Raw genomic sequence first — 16,384 nt, forward strand, 5'->3', positions numbered from 1 at the left:
TGAGTGAAGTCTGCCACAGAAGGAGTAAAGGGGGAAGGGGACAAAAAAGCATACCCCGGAGTCCTATTTAATAAGAGATCATCTTTAGCGGTTCTTGGCGGTTACATCGCGTTGTTTCCCAAAAGCCCTAGCCGGCAGGGTCTCGGACGCTCGGGCCTGGCATATCAAGCCTTGTGAACGCATGAACGTATGACAGCCCGATCTGTTGAACTAATAGCACGTGTGGGAACTTGCCTGTCTCCAGGAAGGTTGGCCCTGCTTCCATGAATCTTGAACTCAAATGTGGCAGGCTTCAACGGCTCCAGTCTTGCAGTCACTCCTGTGGCACCCTCCACTATTGCGGTAAGACACTGAATAGACATTGGCGTGAAAGATACATAGTAAGTTACGCGTCAGTTGCGAAGAGGACAACAATCCTATCCTTACCCATATACACATTTTCCGACCTTAGTTCTATCTCGGATCTCTCCTAGAAGACCAAACAATCACAAACCAAGTTCAAAAGAAACAGAAACGTACTCTAGAGTGAGAAATGTCATATTTACCCTACCAGCTCAACACATCTCTCCGAACCCCTACCAAAACGCCTCCGTATCAATGGCCACAATCTTCCCCGGCTCCACCATCGACCCATTGATTGGAAAATTTATTCCCCCACCAGTAAGAACATACAGCGTTTTCGTATCCCCCTTCACCTTCCCAAATGCCCCCGTTGTCGACCCCGCGACGGTCATCTGATCCGACTGCCCGGCCACGGTCAAGATCTCCCCCTCTGGGGTGATCGCCAACACGCGACTATCAGCATTGGTCATCGCCCAGATCGTCTCGCGATCGTATTTCCCGTCCGCGTTCCCACCCCCGAACGTGAACTTGTCCAAGAAGATGGAGCGCACCTCGGCCACCAGCTCACTCTCCGCCCCGGCCGCCGCGTACCCGTCGTCGGTGAGGCGGATGCGTGACAGCGTCGCCGCGAAGGCATTACTCCAGTACAGGTAGCCGTTGTGGATGTTGATGTCGTTGACGCCGACGGGCGCAGACGCCCAGGGCGGGTAATGCATGGCGGGGACCTGGATGGCGAGGTCGTAGGCGCCAGTGGTGAGGTCGACGCGCCAGACGAGGCCGTTGGAGCCGTCCGACACCAGCACGGTGGTGGGCGAGATCGTGTCCATCCCGGTCATGAAGCCGCCGCCGGCGATGCGGACGATCTCCCGGGCCTGTGGGGGCTGCTTGCTGTTGTTTTTGGTGGGACGGAGATCGAGCTCCCACACGCCAAAGGTCCCTGGGATGACGGTTGCGTAGGTCGAGGTGTTGCCGGCTACGATGGTGAAGATGTCTGGTTGGGTTTCGATGATGCTGGTTAGGGTGTTCACCTCGTCGAAGGCGCGGATTAGGGTTACTGTGGGCGGGTCGTCCGGGTCATTTGCCTTGGTCACCCCGGTGAGGTAGTAGAGCGAGGCGTCGGGGAAGGCGGTCACGGCGAGGAGGTCGCCGTTGGAGCGCACGTAGATACTTTCCAGGTAGGTAGGGAAGGATGGGAATCGATAGATTTGTCGCAGGGGGAGAGGGAGCTCCGGGGCGTGGCAGGTCTTGGGGAGCGCGGAGACGGCCGCCACGCCCAGGAGAGCTACCAATGTCTGTGGTAGGAGCCACATTTTGGGTGGTGTCTGTGTTTTTTTCTGAGAGGGAGAGTTTGAAGCGACCCTTGACTTAACTCATCTCAAAAAAAATAGCATTGGACCATGTCGAAAGATGAAAAGTCTGGAATCCGATATATGAAGTCAACCCTAACTGGGAGGGTGGTGAGGCTCCGAGATGCCGGTTTGGGGGATTTCCCCCGAAAATTGCGGGCGGCGCGCAGCTGTTTTCTCCGAATCCCCCTTTGGGCTCCGATCGACCCCGGCACATCATCCATGCAGCTAAAGTATGGTCTCTCAGCTGCACAATGACCGGCGGCTGAAGACCAGAAAATTAAAATTTCATCATTTCTCTTCGCAGCCCTGTCACTCTTCATACTGAGCTTTCGGAAAGAGCGACTCAGATCTGGTGGCCTTGGTCAATTCTTCGGGGTCAAAATGAAGGCAGTGCTGTACACCTTTCTCGCCTATGTCACCGGTTGGACCGGGATGCAAGGGCTTTGGGAAACCAGCGACCAAGCTGTGTTGTCTGTACCCGTCAATCCAGTCATCACCGGTGCCAGCAGCCAGACGTGCGAAAACACACCCACCTCGCGACACTGCTGGGGCGAATACAGTATCGACACCAACTACTACACCACAGTCCCCACCACAGGGCACACCGTCGAGGTGTGGCTGTCGGTGCAGGAAGGCATCTGCAATCAGGATGGGTACAACCGACCCTGCATGACCTTCAACGGGACGATGCCCGGCCCACTGATCACAGCCAACTGGGGCGACGAGCTGGTCATCCACGTCACCAACAACCTAAAGTCCAACGGCACATCAATCCACTGGCATGGGGTCCGACAGCACAACAACGTCCACAACGACGGCGTTCCGGGAGTCACCCAGTGTCCGATCACCCCGGGGGAGAGCTTCACCTATCGGTTCCAAGCGACCCAGTACGGAACCACCTGGTACCACAGCCACTTCTCGCTGCAATACGCAGAGGGGCTCTTCGGACCCTTGGTAATCCAGGGGCCAGCGACGGCCAACTACGACGAGGACCTGGGGACGCTGTTCCTGCAGGACTGGTCCCACACTCCGTCTTACATCGACTGGACCGCCAAGGAGAAATACGGCATCACCAAATCCCAGAATAACCTGCTTATAAACGGGACCAACACCTTCGACTGCCTCTCGAGTGACAGTGCCGATGCTAACTGCGTGGGCGGTGGCCGTAAGTTCGAGGCCGTGTTCGAGCCCGGCAAGAAATACCGTCTGCGGTTGATCAACGTCGCCGTGGACAGTCAGTTCCAGTTCAGCATCGACGGCCACACCCTGACGGTGATTTCGACGGACTTTGTGCCGATCGATCCCTACTCCACAGACAATGTGTTGATCAACGTGGCGCAGCGGTACGATGTCATTGTCGAGGCCAACGCCCCGCCCGGTGACTACTGGCTTCGCGCCGGCTGGGTCAAGTCCTGTGCCGGCGTGGCCAACGACCATCCCGATGATTCTACTGGTATTGTTCGCTATAGCACTAGTAGTCGAGTGGGTGAATCTCAATCCTCTCCGACGAGTGTCAGCCACGTTCAGCCACCCGCCGTCTGTCTGGATGAGCCTCTCCACCGACTGGTGCCGCACCTGCAGCTGGACGTGACCAACATCACCGGCACGACGGTCGAAGACATCAATGTCCGGCTGACGGGGGCCTCGTTCTTCCAGTGGACGATCAACAGCAGCTCCTTCATGCTCGACTGGAGCCGCCCGACGCTCATGCAGATCTTCGACGGCGAGACTACTTTCCCGTCGCAGTCCAACGTGGTCAAAGTGGAAGTATGTAGCACCTCTTTCCTAGACCTCACCACCATTATATTCCCCTACCCAGATAATCATCGCTCACACGAAGCAGAAGAAATCACCCACCGAAACCAACGAATGGGCCGTCCTCGTCATCGAGAACAAGGCCGTCGCCCTGCTGGGCGCCATCGCCCACCCGATCCACCTCCACGGCCACGACTTCTGGATCCTCGCCCAAGAGGGCGCCACCTGGGACGGGACGACCACCTCGTGGGAGACGGTCAATCCGCCGCGGCGCGACACGGCCATCCTGCCGGCCCGGGGCCACCTGGTCATCGCGTTCCAGCTGGACAACCCGGGCGCCTGGCTGGTCCACTGCCACATCGCGTGGCATGCGGGCCAGGGGCTGGCGTTGCAGTTCGTGGAGAATCAGGGGGATATCGCGCTGCAGGCCGCGGAGAGGAGTGGGTTTGACGAGACGTGCGACAAGTGGGATTACTGGTGGGCGACGGCGCCGTATCCGCAGGATGATTCGGGGATTTAGCCTCGCTTTGTATGGGGGTGTCTAGATTAGAGTTCTAGTTATTCTTGTTAATTATACTGAGCAACATTGTTTGTAATGTTCCAAGATCAAGTTCGCAAGGCTTGTATAAGGATGATCTTTGGCCTGAAACGGACCTTCTATTTCTATACTCTTTCAGTAGTTCTAACTTTAGTGAAGAAAAGAGACAAGTATCATAAGACCAGCCCAAAAAAAAAGCCAGTACGAATCTGTTCACTTGAAAAATCACTATCTACACCCCACCAACCCTGCCATTCCCCACACATCTCTGGCAGGCATCACGGCAACGGCACCCCAAAACACTCCACCAAAACGACCGTCCGCGCCTCGTTGACTGTTGGCTGGCCCAGCACATACATGGTCTGGAGGTTGCGGTACTTGCCGCCGACCTGGATGATCAGACGCGTGTTCTGGGTACCGCCGGTGCCGATGCCGGACTCCTCGATGAAGAACGGCTCGCCGTCATCGGCATGCCCGTAGGCCCAGATAAAAGCCATCTGCGCCTTTCCGGTGTCGTTGCTGGAGACGATGATGGGCGCCGCCAGGCCGCCCTCGATGGTCGCGTTGAAGCCCGGGCCGTAGATGGTGCCGCCGGTAATGGGCTCGACGATGCGGACGCCGCCTTCCAGCAGAGAGATGGGGCTGAGGGGCGGGCTGAGGTTGACAGTGGCGCTGAAGAGATAGGTCGAGGTTAGGGTTGTGGGGGTGGGAGTGGCCATCTTCCGTTTTGGAGGATTGTATGAGTGTGGGTGGGTTATGTGGATTGATTGATTGGTTCGGAGTCAGCTCCAACAACAGGCTTGGAACTGAGATTTGTAATATCTTCTTGATTTCTTGGTTTCTCTAACCAGGGGTTCAAGATGCATTAGCTGCCACTTGTGCTCAATATATTGTCTCGGATGGGATGATAATCTTCGGAGTGTACGGACGAGACCACCTCCATCCCAGGCAAGCCCTAACTCCATCCTCCCGCCGGCCGTATATGCGAGGCCTGCCTCCGATAACCCCAGCTCGGAATTCTTCGGTACAAAACCCCTGCCTTTTCTCTCTCCGAGTCCGCTGATTGAAGTTATGGAAGCATGCAGTGTACCTTCCAACATCTTGAAATCAATCCTACAAGCATCGAAGCTAAAAAAAAAAACAAGCCCACTCACAATGGTTCCTCCCCTGCGCGTTCCCCCGCTCAACCTGAATCTCAGTCGCGCGACGCCCCGCCCCGCTCCAACTACTACAGCTACTAAAAGATCCTCCTCCCCGTCCCCAGCCATCCTCCGTCCGCACTGCTGCAGCACCACGGCCATCACAGCCATCACCACAGGCAGCAGATCTCTGACAAACCTCTCGCCTCCAAACACCAACAGACCACAAATCCCCCAGCCCAACCCTTTCTCCCGCGCAACCCGATACCACCCAACAGCCACCATGTCGACCGCCATGCCAGCCACCCACGGCCACAACGAAGCCTGCTGCAACATCCCCCCCGTGGTCGCCGACGGCTACGTCCCCAAGGGATCCTACGAGCAGCTCGGAGGGATGAAGACCTGTATGATGCCCCTCACCCTCACCCCCCCTCCTTTCCATTCCCCTACAACACGACAGACTAATAAAGGATATAGATGTAACGGGCCCCCCGACCACAACAAAAGGCATAATCTCCATCTTCGACATTTTCGGCTACTTCGACCAGACCCTGCAGGGCGCCGATATCCTGGCCACGGGCGGTGGGGCAAGCCAGCAGTACCGCCTCTTCATGCCGGATTGGTTCAAGGGGAAGCCGTGCCCAGTTGAATGGTGGGGTTGACCCTCAGCTTTTCCAGCCCTCGTACCGTAGTTACACATCATCTACAATTCTCTCCTCCTAGATACAACCCCTATCCACCCTTACCCAAAACCACACCACACCAAACCCAAACTTACAACAAGATGCTAGGTATCCCCCCGACACCCCGGAGAAACAAAGCAAGCTCGGCGAATGGTTCGGCCAAAACAGCCCCGTGGCCGTGGCCGACGCTCTCCCCGCCTACGTCGAGGCCGTGCAAGCCGCGAACCCAACCATAACATCGTGGGCGTTGATCGGGGTACGTATACGTACCCCCCATCCCCTTCCCCCCCCCCTTCTCCTTTTTCCCCCCACCCAAAGGAGTCTTCTTTGTTAATGCGTTAGGATATATAGTTCTGCTGGGGCGGAAAAGTCACCGAACTGGTGACGTCCAACCCGACCACCAACCCCTTCGCCGTGGCGGCGGCCGCCCACCCGGCGATGATCGACCCGGCGGGCGCGGAGAAGATCGCCGTGCCCTACATCCTGCTCGCGTCGCAGGAGGAGGCGCCGGAGACGGTGCAGGCGTTCGAGGCGAAGCTGAGCGTGCCGCATCATGTCGAAACGTTCGGGGACCAGGTGCATGGGTGGATGGCGGCGCGGGCGGATTTGAGCGATCCCCACGTGCGGGAGGAGTATCTCCGCGGGTATCGGACGGTGTTGCGGTTCTTGGGGGAGCATTGGCATTGAGCAGTTGTCTTGTTGCTGGAGTTTGGATTGGAGGCAGTGACTCATCTCCGTAACTTGGGTGGTGGCGATTAAGAAAGGGAGATACATGGTTAAAATCACAAGGCTTGATAAATATGTCTATGGTCGTGTCTCATGTCTAGAAATACAGAAGAATCGAGATATGTACAGGGTTCGCTTCGTTTATATACAACCCAGGGTCAACCACATTACTCCACCCCCCGAGGCACACGACACACCGCCCGTGCCTCCTCCGGCATCGTCTGCCACAACACCTGCCGCACCTCTTGTCCCACCTGGTCGACGGCATCCATGGCCCATAAAACATCCAAATGCTCATACTCCTCGATGACCTTGGCGTGCACCAGGCGGACGTGCGGTTCTCGGCCCTTCTGCAGCCGCTGCAGGAACTGCTTTCCGTCGACGAGGTTATCCGAGCCGGCGATCCACAAGGCCATCGGGGGAACTTGGGGGCCATACCACGCGGTATCGCGGCGAGGCGAGGATGACTCGTTGCTGTGGCGAAGGTCCTCTTCCATCTCGGTCAGCGTGGACTCCTCTGTCGCGAGAATGCATTTATGGTTGGCGAAACATCCGTGTCCGAGCCACCACCGCATCGTCTCCGCGCTGACATAGACTGGCGCGAACTGGAACATCCGGTCGCGAAGAGCGCGGTCCCAGCGGGCGTCATTCCAGCCGAACAGGAACGAGAAAACATAGTAACCGAGAGCACCGTAGATGCGTGGATGTAGACGGCGATGGACGGTCATCATGAACGGAATAAACGAGTGGATACCAAAGAAGGCGCGGAAGATAAGTGGCGGAATGATACGCATGAACCTCAGACACACTTTGTTGATCAGTGGGCCCGCGTACACCGCCGGGGCCAAAGCACAAAAGACTGAAATACGCTCTCCTAACTCGGGTCGCTGGTCTTTTGCAAGGGCGATGAAGGTCTCCGCAGTGCCCTGCGAGTGGCACGCCAGGCCCAGCTTCTCAAAGCCGGTCTCGTACAGGACGCGCGAGATGAGCGCCGGCAGGTCCAGCACGCCCATCTGCTGGATGTTCCACGACCACATCCGCGGGTCCGTCTCAAGCAGAGTGGTGTGCTCCGGCGTCATACCGCACCGGTTGTTGCCCAGCCAAACGTCGTAGCCAGATTTGCAAAGAAAGAACGCAAGACTGTCGTCGTCATTGGCGCAAAAAGCTCCGGCACTTTGGAGCAACCCGTGCATCAGCAGGACGGGATACTTGCGAGGCGTGGAACGCTTTGAAACCTCGGGGTTTGTCTCGCCCGTAAACACTTCTGGTCCGCGATGGCGACGATCCTTAGCCGGCAAAGGAGTATGTTCTTGTGGATTGTAGACGTGCCATAGCGTGAGGATGAACCCGTCTTCCGTCTGTACTTTGAAGGTCTCAACATCTAACCCGACCCGGCGGGCATAGTACGCCACGTCACAGACGATGGGATCCTTGCCACCCTCCAGCGGTGGACATTCATCCAACCCTTCCTCATTGACCTCCTTCTCCTGTCGAGAGCTCCAGCGCCGCAGCGCCTTGATCCGCTCCGTGCGCCGTGACCGCTCTTCTGCGGAGAATTTGCGCCCCTCGCGGGGATCCTGGCCACGTCGACTGCGGTGAGAGGGTGAGATGACGGCATTGACCACGGTGTGAACGACGGCTGCCACCATGACCGTGCCCAGAAACAGGAGCGACAGGACGAACGAGACGCAGCGGATCAGAAGGCATTTCAGCGAGAGGACCAAGGAGGGCGGTCCATAAGTGGGGAGTGGTGGGAACAGCGGATGCGAGGCCAGCGTCGAGATCGTGGTGCTCATTTCGTCGTCTCCGAGCAATCTGTCGGTCACTGTGGCGGAGTTCTTGTCGTCACTGTTCAATTTGGGGCCTAAGTCTTGCAATTCAAATCCCTTTGGTGATGATCGATCCCCTCGCGAGCCCAATCCATGGTGTTGCTGTTCGATGGTTCCGACTTCGATGGCGGTGCTAAAGTAGTGCGATTTATTGTCCTGGGAGCCTAGGCCAGGGTCCGGCCCACGGCTGATACTGACGGATGGACCCAGGGTCTCACCGTCAGGGTCGGACGAGACAAACATGATGCAATCAGGGAATGTAGTAAAGTACAAGGAACCGCATTGTCAGAAAGACCAAAGAAAAAAAGAATTAGGGGGGGGGGTCAGGGGGTTGGAGGGGAAAGGGGACGAAATAAGAGGGAGAAGGATCGATCGGCAGTAGACAAGCAGGTGATGATGAGGGATGATGGAGAATGATGATGGTGGAGGGTGTTCGGTGGAGCGGGAACAGCCCCCGTGCTTGCCGTTTTGGGAGAGGAACTCCTGGTTTCGATCACGTGAGAGGGGCCATTGCGCGTAATCCCGTGGGGCGGTGGCACCCAATCACACCCCCGTTTGGGCCTCAGGCGTCATCATACTGACTATGTGGTATGGACCGACTCGGAGCTGGTGACGTCGGAGTTCTGCTTACACTGCCATTATTGGTTCATCCAAGGTTCAACCCATACTAAGAATTATCACTCAAGCTTCAATAGGTATGCATCATTCGCATTCTTAAATATGACACTGACAGTTGACACATATGACAGTTGTAATTCTCATAACACATAACATGACTCAATCGCTGCGCTTCTCAAACAAAATGCTCATACTATACATGATAAATGTCGTTCCCAATTATTAATCCCAATGTCCAACCCGTACTCCAAGCACAAAACAGAAGACCAGATCATATCCTTAGGCAGACTCAATGTGCTCATGCTCACGCTTCATCTGAGCATCATGCTCCAACTCCCCGAGAGTGCCACGGACCTTGCCCTCGGCCACATCCCGAACATCGGTGAAGTGCACCGAGGGAACGAAGCCGGGCGAGCGCCAGGCAGAAGACACCTTGGCGTAGAGCTCATCGACCTGCTCCAGAGAAAGCCCCTTGGTCTCGTAGATGCACATGTACACGAAGACACCGGCAATAGCGCAGAAACCACCCCAGATGAAGAACACCTTGGACTGGAGGTTGGCGTTGCCCGGGCCGGAGTCCACCATGTAGGGGGTGGCGTAGGCAATAGCCCAGTTCAGGAGCCAGTTGGAGGCAGTCGTGATTGACAGGCACTTGGCGCGAGCCTTCAAGGGGAACAGCTCACCGGTCACCGTCCAGGCAGTGGGACCCCAGGTGGAAGCGAAGAAGAAGATGTAGACGCAGACGAAGGCGATCAGCACCTTGTTGGCGACTTCCGAGTCGGTAGCTGTGCCAACAATAGCGACGATGAACTGGCAGACACACATGCCAACGGCTCCGAACAAAAGGAGAGGACGACGACCCCACTTCTCAACGAGCCAGAGACCGGGGAAGGTGGAGCACACGTTGACGATGTTCGTGATCAAGGTGATGGTGAAGCTGTTCTTGATGCCAGAGTTCTGGAAGAAGGTGGTTCCATAGTAGACTGCAGCGAAGGTTAGACACGGATCGATGAGAATGTGGAAAAAGGAGGGGAGCTTACAGATGAAGTTGACACCAGACAGTTGCTGCAGGGCCTGGACCAAGCAGCCCGTGAGCAGACGCTTGCCCAGAGTGCCACGGAAGATATCACCGAAGCTGGCCTTGCCAATGCTGAGCTCGTACTCGTGGTTGGCCTGGATCTCGGAGAGCTCCTCAACGATGGAGGGGTGGTTGACATCAAGACGGCGCAGACGGGCGAGCGCTTGAGCCGCAGCCTCGTGACGGTCGTGCTTAACCAGGAAACGGGGAGTCTCGGGCAGGATGAGCATACCCGTCACCAGGATGATGGCCCAGGCGAACTGGATAGCAATGGGAATGCGGTAGCAGCCAGTGTCCATGCGGTCCTTGGTGGAGTTGTTGACGATGGAGGCGAGCAGAAGACCGATGGTGATGGCTAGCTGGTAGGCACCGACGACAGTACCACGGATCCACTTAGGGGCAGTCTCCGACTGGTAAAGGGGAACTGGATCGCTGTTAGCATCTATCGCCTTAGATCATCCACTAAAGGGGAGCACATACCGGTTGCCGAGAGGAGACCAACACCAAAGCCGGCGAAGAATCTACCAGCCACGAATAGAGGGATGCGGGTGGCGGCAGTCTGCAGAATGACACCGAAGCAGAAAACGAAGGAGTCGAGGATCATAGCCAGGCGACGACCAAAGCGGTCGGCCACGGGGGCGGCACAGAGAGCACCGAAGAAAGTACCAGCAGACAACAGAGAGACAATCATGGAAGATTGGGAGGAAGTGATATCAGGAAGGCCATCCTTGGGGTTCACGTAGCCGGTGGAGAACATCTCGCGCCACTTCTTCATGGCAATGATACCGCTGATGGTACCGGTGTCATATCCGTAGAGAATACCTCCAAAGGCGGCAAACAGGCCAACAATGATGGCAGGGGCGGCCGAGCCCGCTGCCTGATCAGGCTTCTTCAGCATGAAACCCATTGTAGATTGATCACCAGTAGGATCAGCAGAGGTAGTGGTAGTGTGGGTGTGTGTGTCAACAGTCAATGGCAGAGAGTTCTTCAGGGTGAAAGATGATAGACAGTCAAGGGTAAATAGATTGAGATCACGTGGATGGGGTGGTGATGAGAGTTGTAAGGCAGTTGATGATGGAGAAGATGATGGAGATGAAGATGAGAAAGTCAATCTGAGCTGGGGATATCACGACGCTTTTGTAGTGCGCGGGGGGAGAGGCCGAGAGAGTCCAGTCAACCCCAGATCCGGCCGGCCGGGGACTGCTGACGGACCGGAATCGAAGCGAATGGGTGAATGAGGGAATGAGTGAATGGCACAAGCCCGGAACAGAGTAGGGGCCAGGCCGGCCAGGCCACGAGACCGAACATTCTTTTCCCCCGCGTCGTTTGTCAGGGCCTCTCCCCGAGTCTGGAGTGTGGAGACTGGAGTGTTGAGACTCCATACGTCCAGATTGAGACGACAAGACACGAGGCCAGGCCGACGATCGCCATCGTCCAGTGTCGGGACTAGTCCCGAGAGAGTGCGTTAGCCGGGAGGGTTCTGGTGCGCAAAGCCGACCGGTGGGGACATCACTGGCTTTCGCCGGTGCCCGAGGAGGTTTGTTGCCAACCCATCTCCGAGGTCTCTGCTAAGACCCTGCCGTGGATTTGAAATCTAAGGTGAAAAGTGAATAGATTGAGCACCTGATGTGCAGAACAAAGGCAGTGAGTGTATTCACCGCTAGAAAACAGACGGGAGGTGAACAAGAGAAGCCGGCCCAGCACCGGGAACGGCCACACACCAAACTCCAGAACCGCATTCGGGTAGCCGGTCTTACCAATTACCCATCCCGAATCAGCCAAATCAGCCACAATAAACAGAGGCACTCAGAGGGACCTGACAACGACACTCTGCATAAGAGAACTAGAGCCAATTCGGAAATCTTGACGGCGATTTTGCCCGAACTGTCAGTCTGTCAAGATGATCACAAGATCAGAAACTTTTGGAACTTTCTTCCCCAGACCAACCCGGCGTGGGGTGAACAGTGAAAAGTGAAAAAAAAAATTCCCCGTTTGAGGTCTAGCCTTAGCGTTCTATTTTCCCACGCTAAATCCACGCTAAACTAGCCTAACTTCCTTAGCCTCCAATTGCCTCAGCCACAGTCATCAGTACTCAACTCCGAACCACGGCTCACCCGATGGTTCAGGAGCTTTGCTTTCCAGCACGGCCAGAGCCGAAAAGCAAACCCCCCAGGGCCCCCTCAAGTTTCACCCATCGGTCCATCCTTCACCAACCAACATCCTCACCGGGAACCCGAACTCGGCTTAGAGCCAGTTTTGTTCTCTATCGGTCCCTGGCGAGCGTCGGCGATTTCCCCTCAATCCAGGTCCAGAGTCGTGGCTTTGCACCTTGCGGAAAATTTTTCTCATCCTTGCTTTGCCACATGATCAACATCCCCGGATTTTTTTTTACTTGTGTCTGTCATCTGGAGCCGTCTAGATGCTTGACTCTGAGTCTCCAAAATGCCGACTTCCACGAGGGCGAAATGATGCTATTTTCAGAATCTACACATGACTAACGACCTAGTCTACCAAAGTCTTGACTAATGCGATGGAGGACAAGAATAACCAAGCAACAAGAACCAAGAAACTTTCCTGGACGCCCCCGAGCCGATCGATTGTTGCCGGAGCGGAGGACGGAGGCTTGCTGTGTGCGATCCTTTCCCGACCCCGGGAAATGACGGCGCTGGCGCCATCTGTGACGATGGTGCCGCTCTGATTGCACCAGGTTTCCTCTCCCCAGGCAGATTTAGGGTTGGCAAATGAGAGGTCTGTTTAGGCAGCCACTGGGCACTGGGCACGGCACTCCAAATCGAAAAGGAGGTGATCTTCCCTTCCCCCGCGGGATCAAAGTCAAACTCAACAAAACACGAGGATCTGGGGACGGTTCAACGTCATCCTTTGGTGAAAGAGCCTGTTTCTTTCCCGCTTCAGAGGTTGCCATGTTGGATTCCATTGATGGTGGTGGTCTTAAGACCAGTGTCAGAATGCGGGGTTGCTGTTCATGGTCCATACATCCCCAGATGTTGCGTCCCCCCGGGTGGGGGTTTCCAGATCAGACACCAGCGCTGAATGTGAGACAGAGCAAGTAGAAGTGTACTCCGTATGGAGAAGGCAGTTGAGGCTCTCTGTTCCAAAGACGGGATCTCAATGGCTCTGTCTTTCACATCTGCCGTACGATAGTCACCTACATGGGACGGGTCAATCCCCCCCTTTCCTGCTCTGACCAGCCCTGGCCAGCTTATTTGAATACCAGACAATGCATTCATAGACTCCTGGTGTTCAACAATCATTCAATCGCCAAATTCGTATACGAAATCTAGCTTAGAGCGACTTTCATTAGAGATAGCCACCTAAGCCATGTTTCCCATCTTTTGGCCTCCAATCCCTGAGTAAAGCCATGGGCAAATTGTAGTTTGCTGGCCAAGAAAGGCAGGAACACGTCACCCGCGTGGACCACCCATAACACCCCAACAAAAAAAAAGCATATTGGGGTCTGAAGCTCTAAAGAAGACGAAACCCAGCCACGAAAAAAAAAATTGTAGCTCTCCGATGCGGGGAATCGAACCCCGATCTCCTGTGTGAAAGACAGGTATGATAGCCGTTACACTACATCGGACGGTGTATGTTATGAGCTTTTGGCCATGTTATATGATGCTTGCGCAATGAGATGAGGCCATTTGAGCCAGCAACGTCGATGATATCTTGAATCTTGTGGTGGTAGTTTGATGGTTACACAAGATATGCTAGTGCGAAGGCTAAATAGGGTTAAGGTTACCCGCCTGCTCTAATCACGTGCGTGGGCTGCTCCGACAGGCGATCTGCATCCCGCGCGCAAGGCCCTTACTTTCGTGTTTGATCCTAGCGTATTTGTCCATAGCAGGTACAAGGATGCTGTCCTCTACGAAATGGAAGCAATTCGAATCGAAACTGGCTTGGGATTTTCGCTGATCAGCAGCATGATTGATGAGGATGCTATTGCCCACATACAGAACTGAAATGCCGAAACCTGGACCAGCGAGGTTGCAGTGAAATTCCGTCCCGAGTGCCAAACCCCGCAGATGTATATATATCCAGGACAAAGCCGCCATGTCTACAAACTCCGTCCCCCCAATCCATGTTTTTTATTTCCTCTACCAACGCCAGATGAGAAAGAAATACCATGAAAACACAATCCCAGCTACGTACTTCACAGAATCTACAAACTCCCCCTTAATCTTCCCGGCTGTGGTCGTATTCCGGCCGGCTCGGCGCCCAGACCCATCCCGCGTTGGCTTCCATTTGGCGCTACTCAGCTCATCCTCATCTGCACTTGCGTAAGTGGCGTGCAAAGGAGGATTGTTGGTCGCGCGACTAGCCAAGCCGTGCGGGGATGGAAGTGTGGAGCTGGACGTACTTGAAGACGGGCTCTTGTATCGGGCGGGGCGCTGTGGAGGGCGACTGCGATTCTCCGACAGAGGGAGGATGGGGTCTGCCGCGCTAGCCTGTGAGGGATGTTTCACCACAAACACCGCCCGGAGAAGGAGAACAATCAGGGTGAAAGCCAAGACAAGGCCGTAGTTGATGAAAATGGAGAGCTGGTCGGGAAGAAGGCACAAGTGATTCTGCACGGTCCGACCAGATCCGGAGGACTGCAGCGACTGCCCCGTCGCCTTGTCGATAGGGTTCCACAGGCTGGTCATCACGAAGCCGGGCCGTCGAATCCCCATCGCCCAAGACAGGCTCTTCACCGTGATTTCCCGGGGTGACCCACTGAATTCGTGATGAGCAATTTCGCAGTAGTCATGATCATCCCCGGAGTAGACGTGAACGAGGTTAGGCCCAACCTTGGAAACGATGTCCCGCGAGATGGTGGGCGTTAACACATTCTGGTACTGGTATCCCCGCCCCATAGGTATGGAGTTGCGCTCATCCTCTTCCAGATTGTCATCCGTTGGGGGATACCGCTCTCGGTAAGGCCCGCATGGCGTGGCCGGTTTGCGATACAATGGGACGTGGGTTAAGAGAATCGCGGGGAGGCCTGCAATCTCTGGCTGCGGTCGGCGATAGAAGGAGGGCTCCAAGATGTCCACAGCCCGATGCACATAAAGATGCCCCTCGCTCTCATTCCTCATCATGCGCAACGATTCCATCTCCGCCCGGCCCCGGTGTACGTTCATGTTGTTGAGAAATTGCTCCGTCTCCGCCCAGATGCGCTGGTTTGGCAGGACCCCCTCCCCTGTGCCGGCACCCGAGCTGCCAGTCTCCGGATCAGGTTGATCCATGGCGCTCAACGAGACGGTGTCTACTAAGACAAAGGTATGGTTTCCAATCACGTCCACGCGATTACCTTTCCCAAAAAAGCTCTGGAATCGTTCCCGAACAGGGATCTGGACACCCGACCCAAAGCCCAAGTCGTGGTTGCCCGGTAAGCTCGTGATCATTCTTCGCCCACGAGGATCGCTCGCGTGTCCATCGCCGTGATTCCAGGTATCCATGAATATCTTAGTGAATCGATGGAACTCCTTCTTCCAAAACCGATCCTTGTATTTTTGGTACCGCTTCTCCGGACTGGAGCTAGTTGCCGTCGCCCATTCCCTGCCGCCATCGAACAAGTCGCCCAGGAATAGTACCGAGTCGGGACCTAGCTCTTTTTGCAATGTAGAAAACGAACGCCGCATGTATTGGTCGGTGAACTTGACGGTCAAGGTCGACATAGGCCACGGCCGGCCGGGGTAGGTATGAGGATCGACTAGTTGGGGATCGGCGATGAAGGCGACATGGTGCGGCACGGCGTCTTGAGGCTACAGAGCACCACTGTTTAGATGGATCCAAAGATAGAGACAGTCGGCGAAGGGCCGTAAAGCAACAATGTCACATACCCATTTCTCCCAGTTTCCCCACGCACATGCCTTGACGCTATCCTGAAAAATGGTCCGCTCTCCCCACCAAAGCGTGCAAGCCCACAGGACTACCAGCGCATTTGTGATGGTAAAGATCCACCGGAATGTCCTCCGTAGCAACGACAACACCCCATCCCGACTTTGAATTCCATTTGTCAATTCCATCGCCCATTGTTGTGTCCATGATGGCAGGTAATCTCGCATCTGCTGTGACAATGTCGCTGGTTCCATATCAGTTTCGCGACTGGCTGGCCGATAACTGGCAGAGCTGGCGCCGTGTGAACGAGGGTAGGCGTAACTCATGGTTGTTGGTGCACAGTGGAGATGCAGCTACCGTCATGCGGCATTGCCGCTCCGATGCTGAAACGAGTTTAAAGCAGTTAGTAAAGAACGAGTCGCGACCGCATGCCTCGAGATGCAGTATAATCAAGAAAAGAGATGTAAGAAGCGAGTGAAAATAGTTTGA

General features: G+C 55.5%; 6 protein-coding genes and 1 non-coding gene across 7 annotated transcripts; 2 read left to right on the plus strand and 5 right to left on the minus strand.

Annotated features, from left to right (window-relative positions):
- Positions 1-575: 575 nt before the first annotated feature.
- Positions 576-1,652, minus strand: ASPACDRAFT_62667 (uncharacterized protein; the record flags this gene model as incomplete). The annotated part of the gene is made up of 1 exon (XM_020203809.1): positions 576-1,652. One exon carries the CDS (start codon positions 1,650-1,652, stop codon positions 576-578), a length of 1,077 nt encoding a protein of 358 aa, XP_020054034.1.
- Positions 1,653-2,072: 420 nt separating this feature from the next.
- ASPACDRAFT_53806 (multicopper oxidase) lies at positions 2,073-3,966 on the plus strand (the record flags this gene model as incomplete). Its single annotated transcript, XM_020202800.1, has 3 exons — positions 2,073-2,161; positions 2,201-3,458; positions 3,535-3,966. 3 exons carry the CDS (start codon positions 2,073-2,075, stop codon positions 3,964-3,966), a joined length of 1,779 nt encoding a protein of 592 aa, XP_020054035.1.
- A 1,173-nt stretch (positions 3,967-5,139) lies between these two features.
- On the plus strand, positions 5,140-6,493 carry ASPACDRAFT_62670 (dienelactone hydrolase family protein; the record flags this gene model as incomplete). Its single annotated transcript, XM_020203810.1, has 4 exons — positions 5,140-5,527; positions 5,601-5,775; positions 5,915-6,062; positions 6,158-6,493. The coding sequence occupies 4 exons, from the start codon at positions 5,140-5,142 to the stop codon at positions 6,491-6,493; spliced, it is 1,047 nt and encodes a 348-aa protein (XP_020054036.1).
- Positions 6,275-8,688, minus strand: ASPACDRAFT_123578 (putative ab-hydrolase associated lipase). Its single transcript, XM_020196661.1, has one exon. It carries the CDS (start codon positions 8,602-8,604, stop codon positions 6,700-6,702), a length of 1,905 nt encoding a protein of 634 aa, XP_020054037.1. The 5' UTR covers positions 8,605-8,688; the 3' UTR covers positions 6,275-6,699.
- A 353-nt stretch (positions 8,689-9,041) lies between these two features.
- On the minus strand, positions 9,042-11,431 carry ASPACDRAFT_1890247 (sugar porter family MFS transporter). The gene is made up of 3 exons (XM_020198570.1): positions 10,538-11,431; positions 10,020-10,481; positions 9,042-9,962 (listed from the first exon to the last, which is right to left on the minus strand). The coding sequence occupies exons 1-3, from the start codon at positions 10,962-10,964 to the stop codon at positions 9,259-9,261; spliced, it is 1,593 nt and encodes a 530-aa protein (XP_020054038.1). The 5' UTR covers positions 10,965-11,431; the 3' UTR covers positions 9,042-9,258.
- A 2,152-nt stretch (positions 11,432-13,583) lies between these two features.
- On the minus strand, positions 13,584-13,655 carry ASPACDRAFT_t249. The gene has a single exon. It is a non-coding gene; the product is annotated as a tRNA-Glu (tRNA).
- A 334-nt stretch (positions 13,656-13,989) lies between these two features.
- On the minus strand, positions 13,990-16,354 carry ASPACDRAFT_80457 (putative manganese ion homeostasis (Fr)). The gene is made up of 2 exons (XM_020205659.1): positions 15,898-16,354; positions 13,990-15,819 (listed from the first exon to the last, which is right to left on the minus strand). The coding sequence occupies exons 1-2, from the start codon at positions 16,219-16,221 to the stop codon at positions 14,170-14,172; spliced, it is 1,974 nt and encodes a 657-aa protein (XP_020054039.1). The 5' UTR covers positions 16,222-16,354; the 3' UTR covers positions 13,990-14,169.
- Positions 16,355-16,384: the final 30 nt, after the last annotated feature.

This window comes from Aspergillus aculeatus (genome assembly GCF_001890905.1).
Source record: "Aspergillus aculeatus ATCC 16872 unplaced genomic scaffold ASPACscaffold_13, whole genome shotgun sequence".
NCBI classification, from domain to species: Eukaryota; Fungi; Ascomycota; class Eurotiomycetes; order Eurotiales; family Aspergillaceae; genus Aspergillus; species Aspergillus aculeatus.

Coding starts and splice junctions, on each gene's coding strand:
- ASPACDRAFT_123578 (XM_020196661.1), bottom strand. CDS start 8,604: ATGTTTGTCTCGTCCGACCCTGACGGTGAGACCCTGGGTCCATCCGTC.
- ASPACDRAFT_80457 (XM_020205659.1), bottom strand. CDS start 16,221: ATGAGTTACGCCTACCCTCGTTCACACGGCGCCAGCTCTGCCAGTTAT. Junction 15,820..15,897: donor GGGGAAACTGGGAGAAATGG/GTATGTGACATT, acceptor GGTGCTCTGTAG/CCTCAAGACGCCGTGCCGCA.
- ASPACDRAFT_1890247 (XM_020198570.1), bottom strand. CDS start 10,964: ATGGGTTTCATGCTGAAGAAGCCTGATCAGGCAGCGGGCTCGGCCGCC. Junction 10,482..10,537: donor TGGTCTCCTCTCGGCAACCG/GTATGTGCTCCC, acceptor ACAGCGATCCAG/TTCCCCTTTACCAGTCGGAG. Junction 9,963..10,019: donor GTCTGGTGTCAACTTCATCT/GTAAGCTCCCCT, acceptor CCTTCGCTGCAG/TCTACTATGGAACCACCTTC.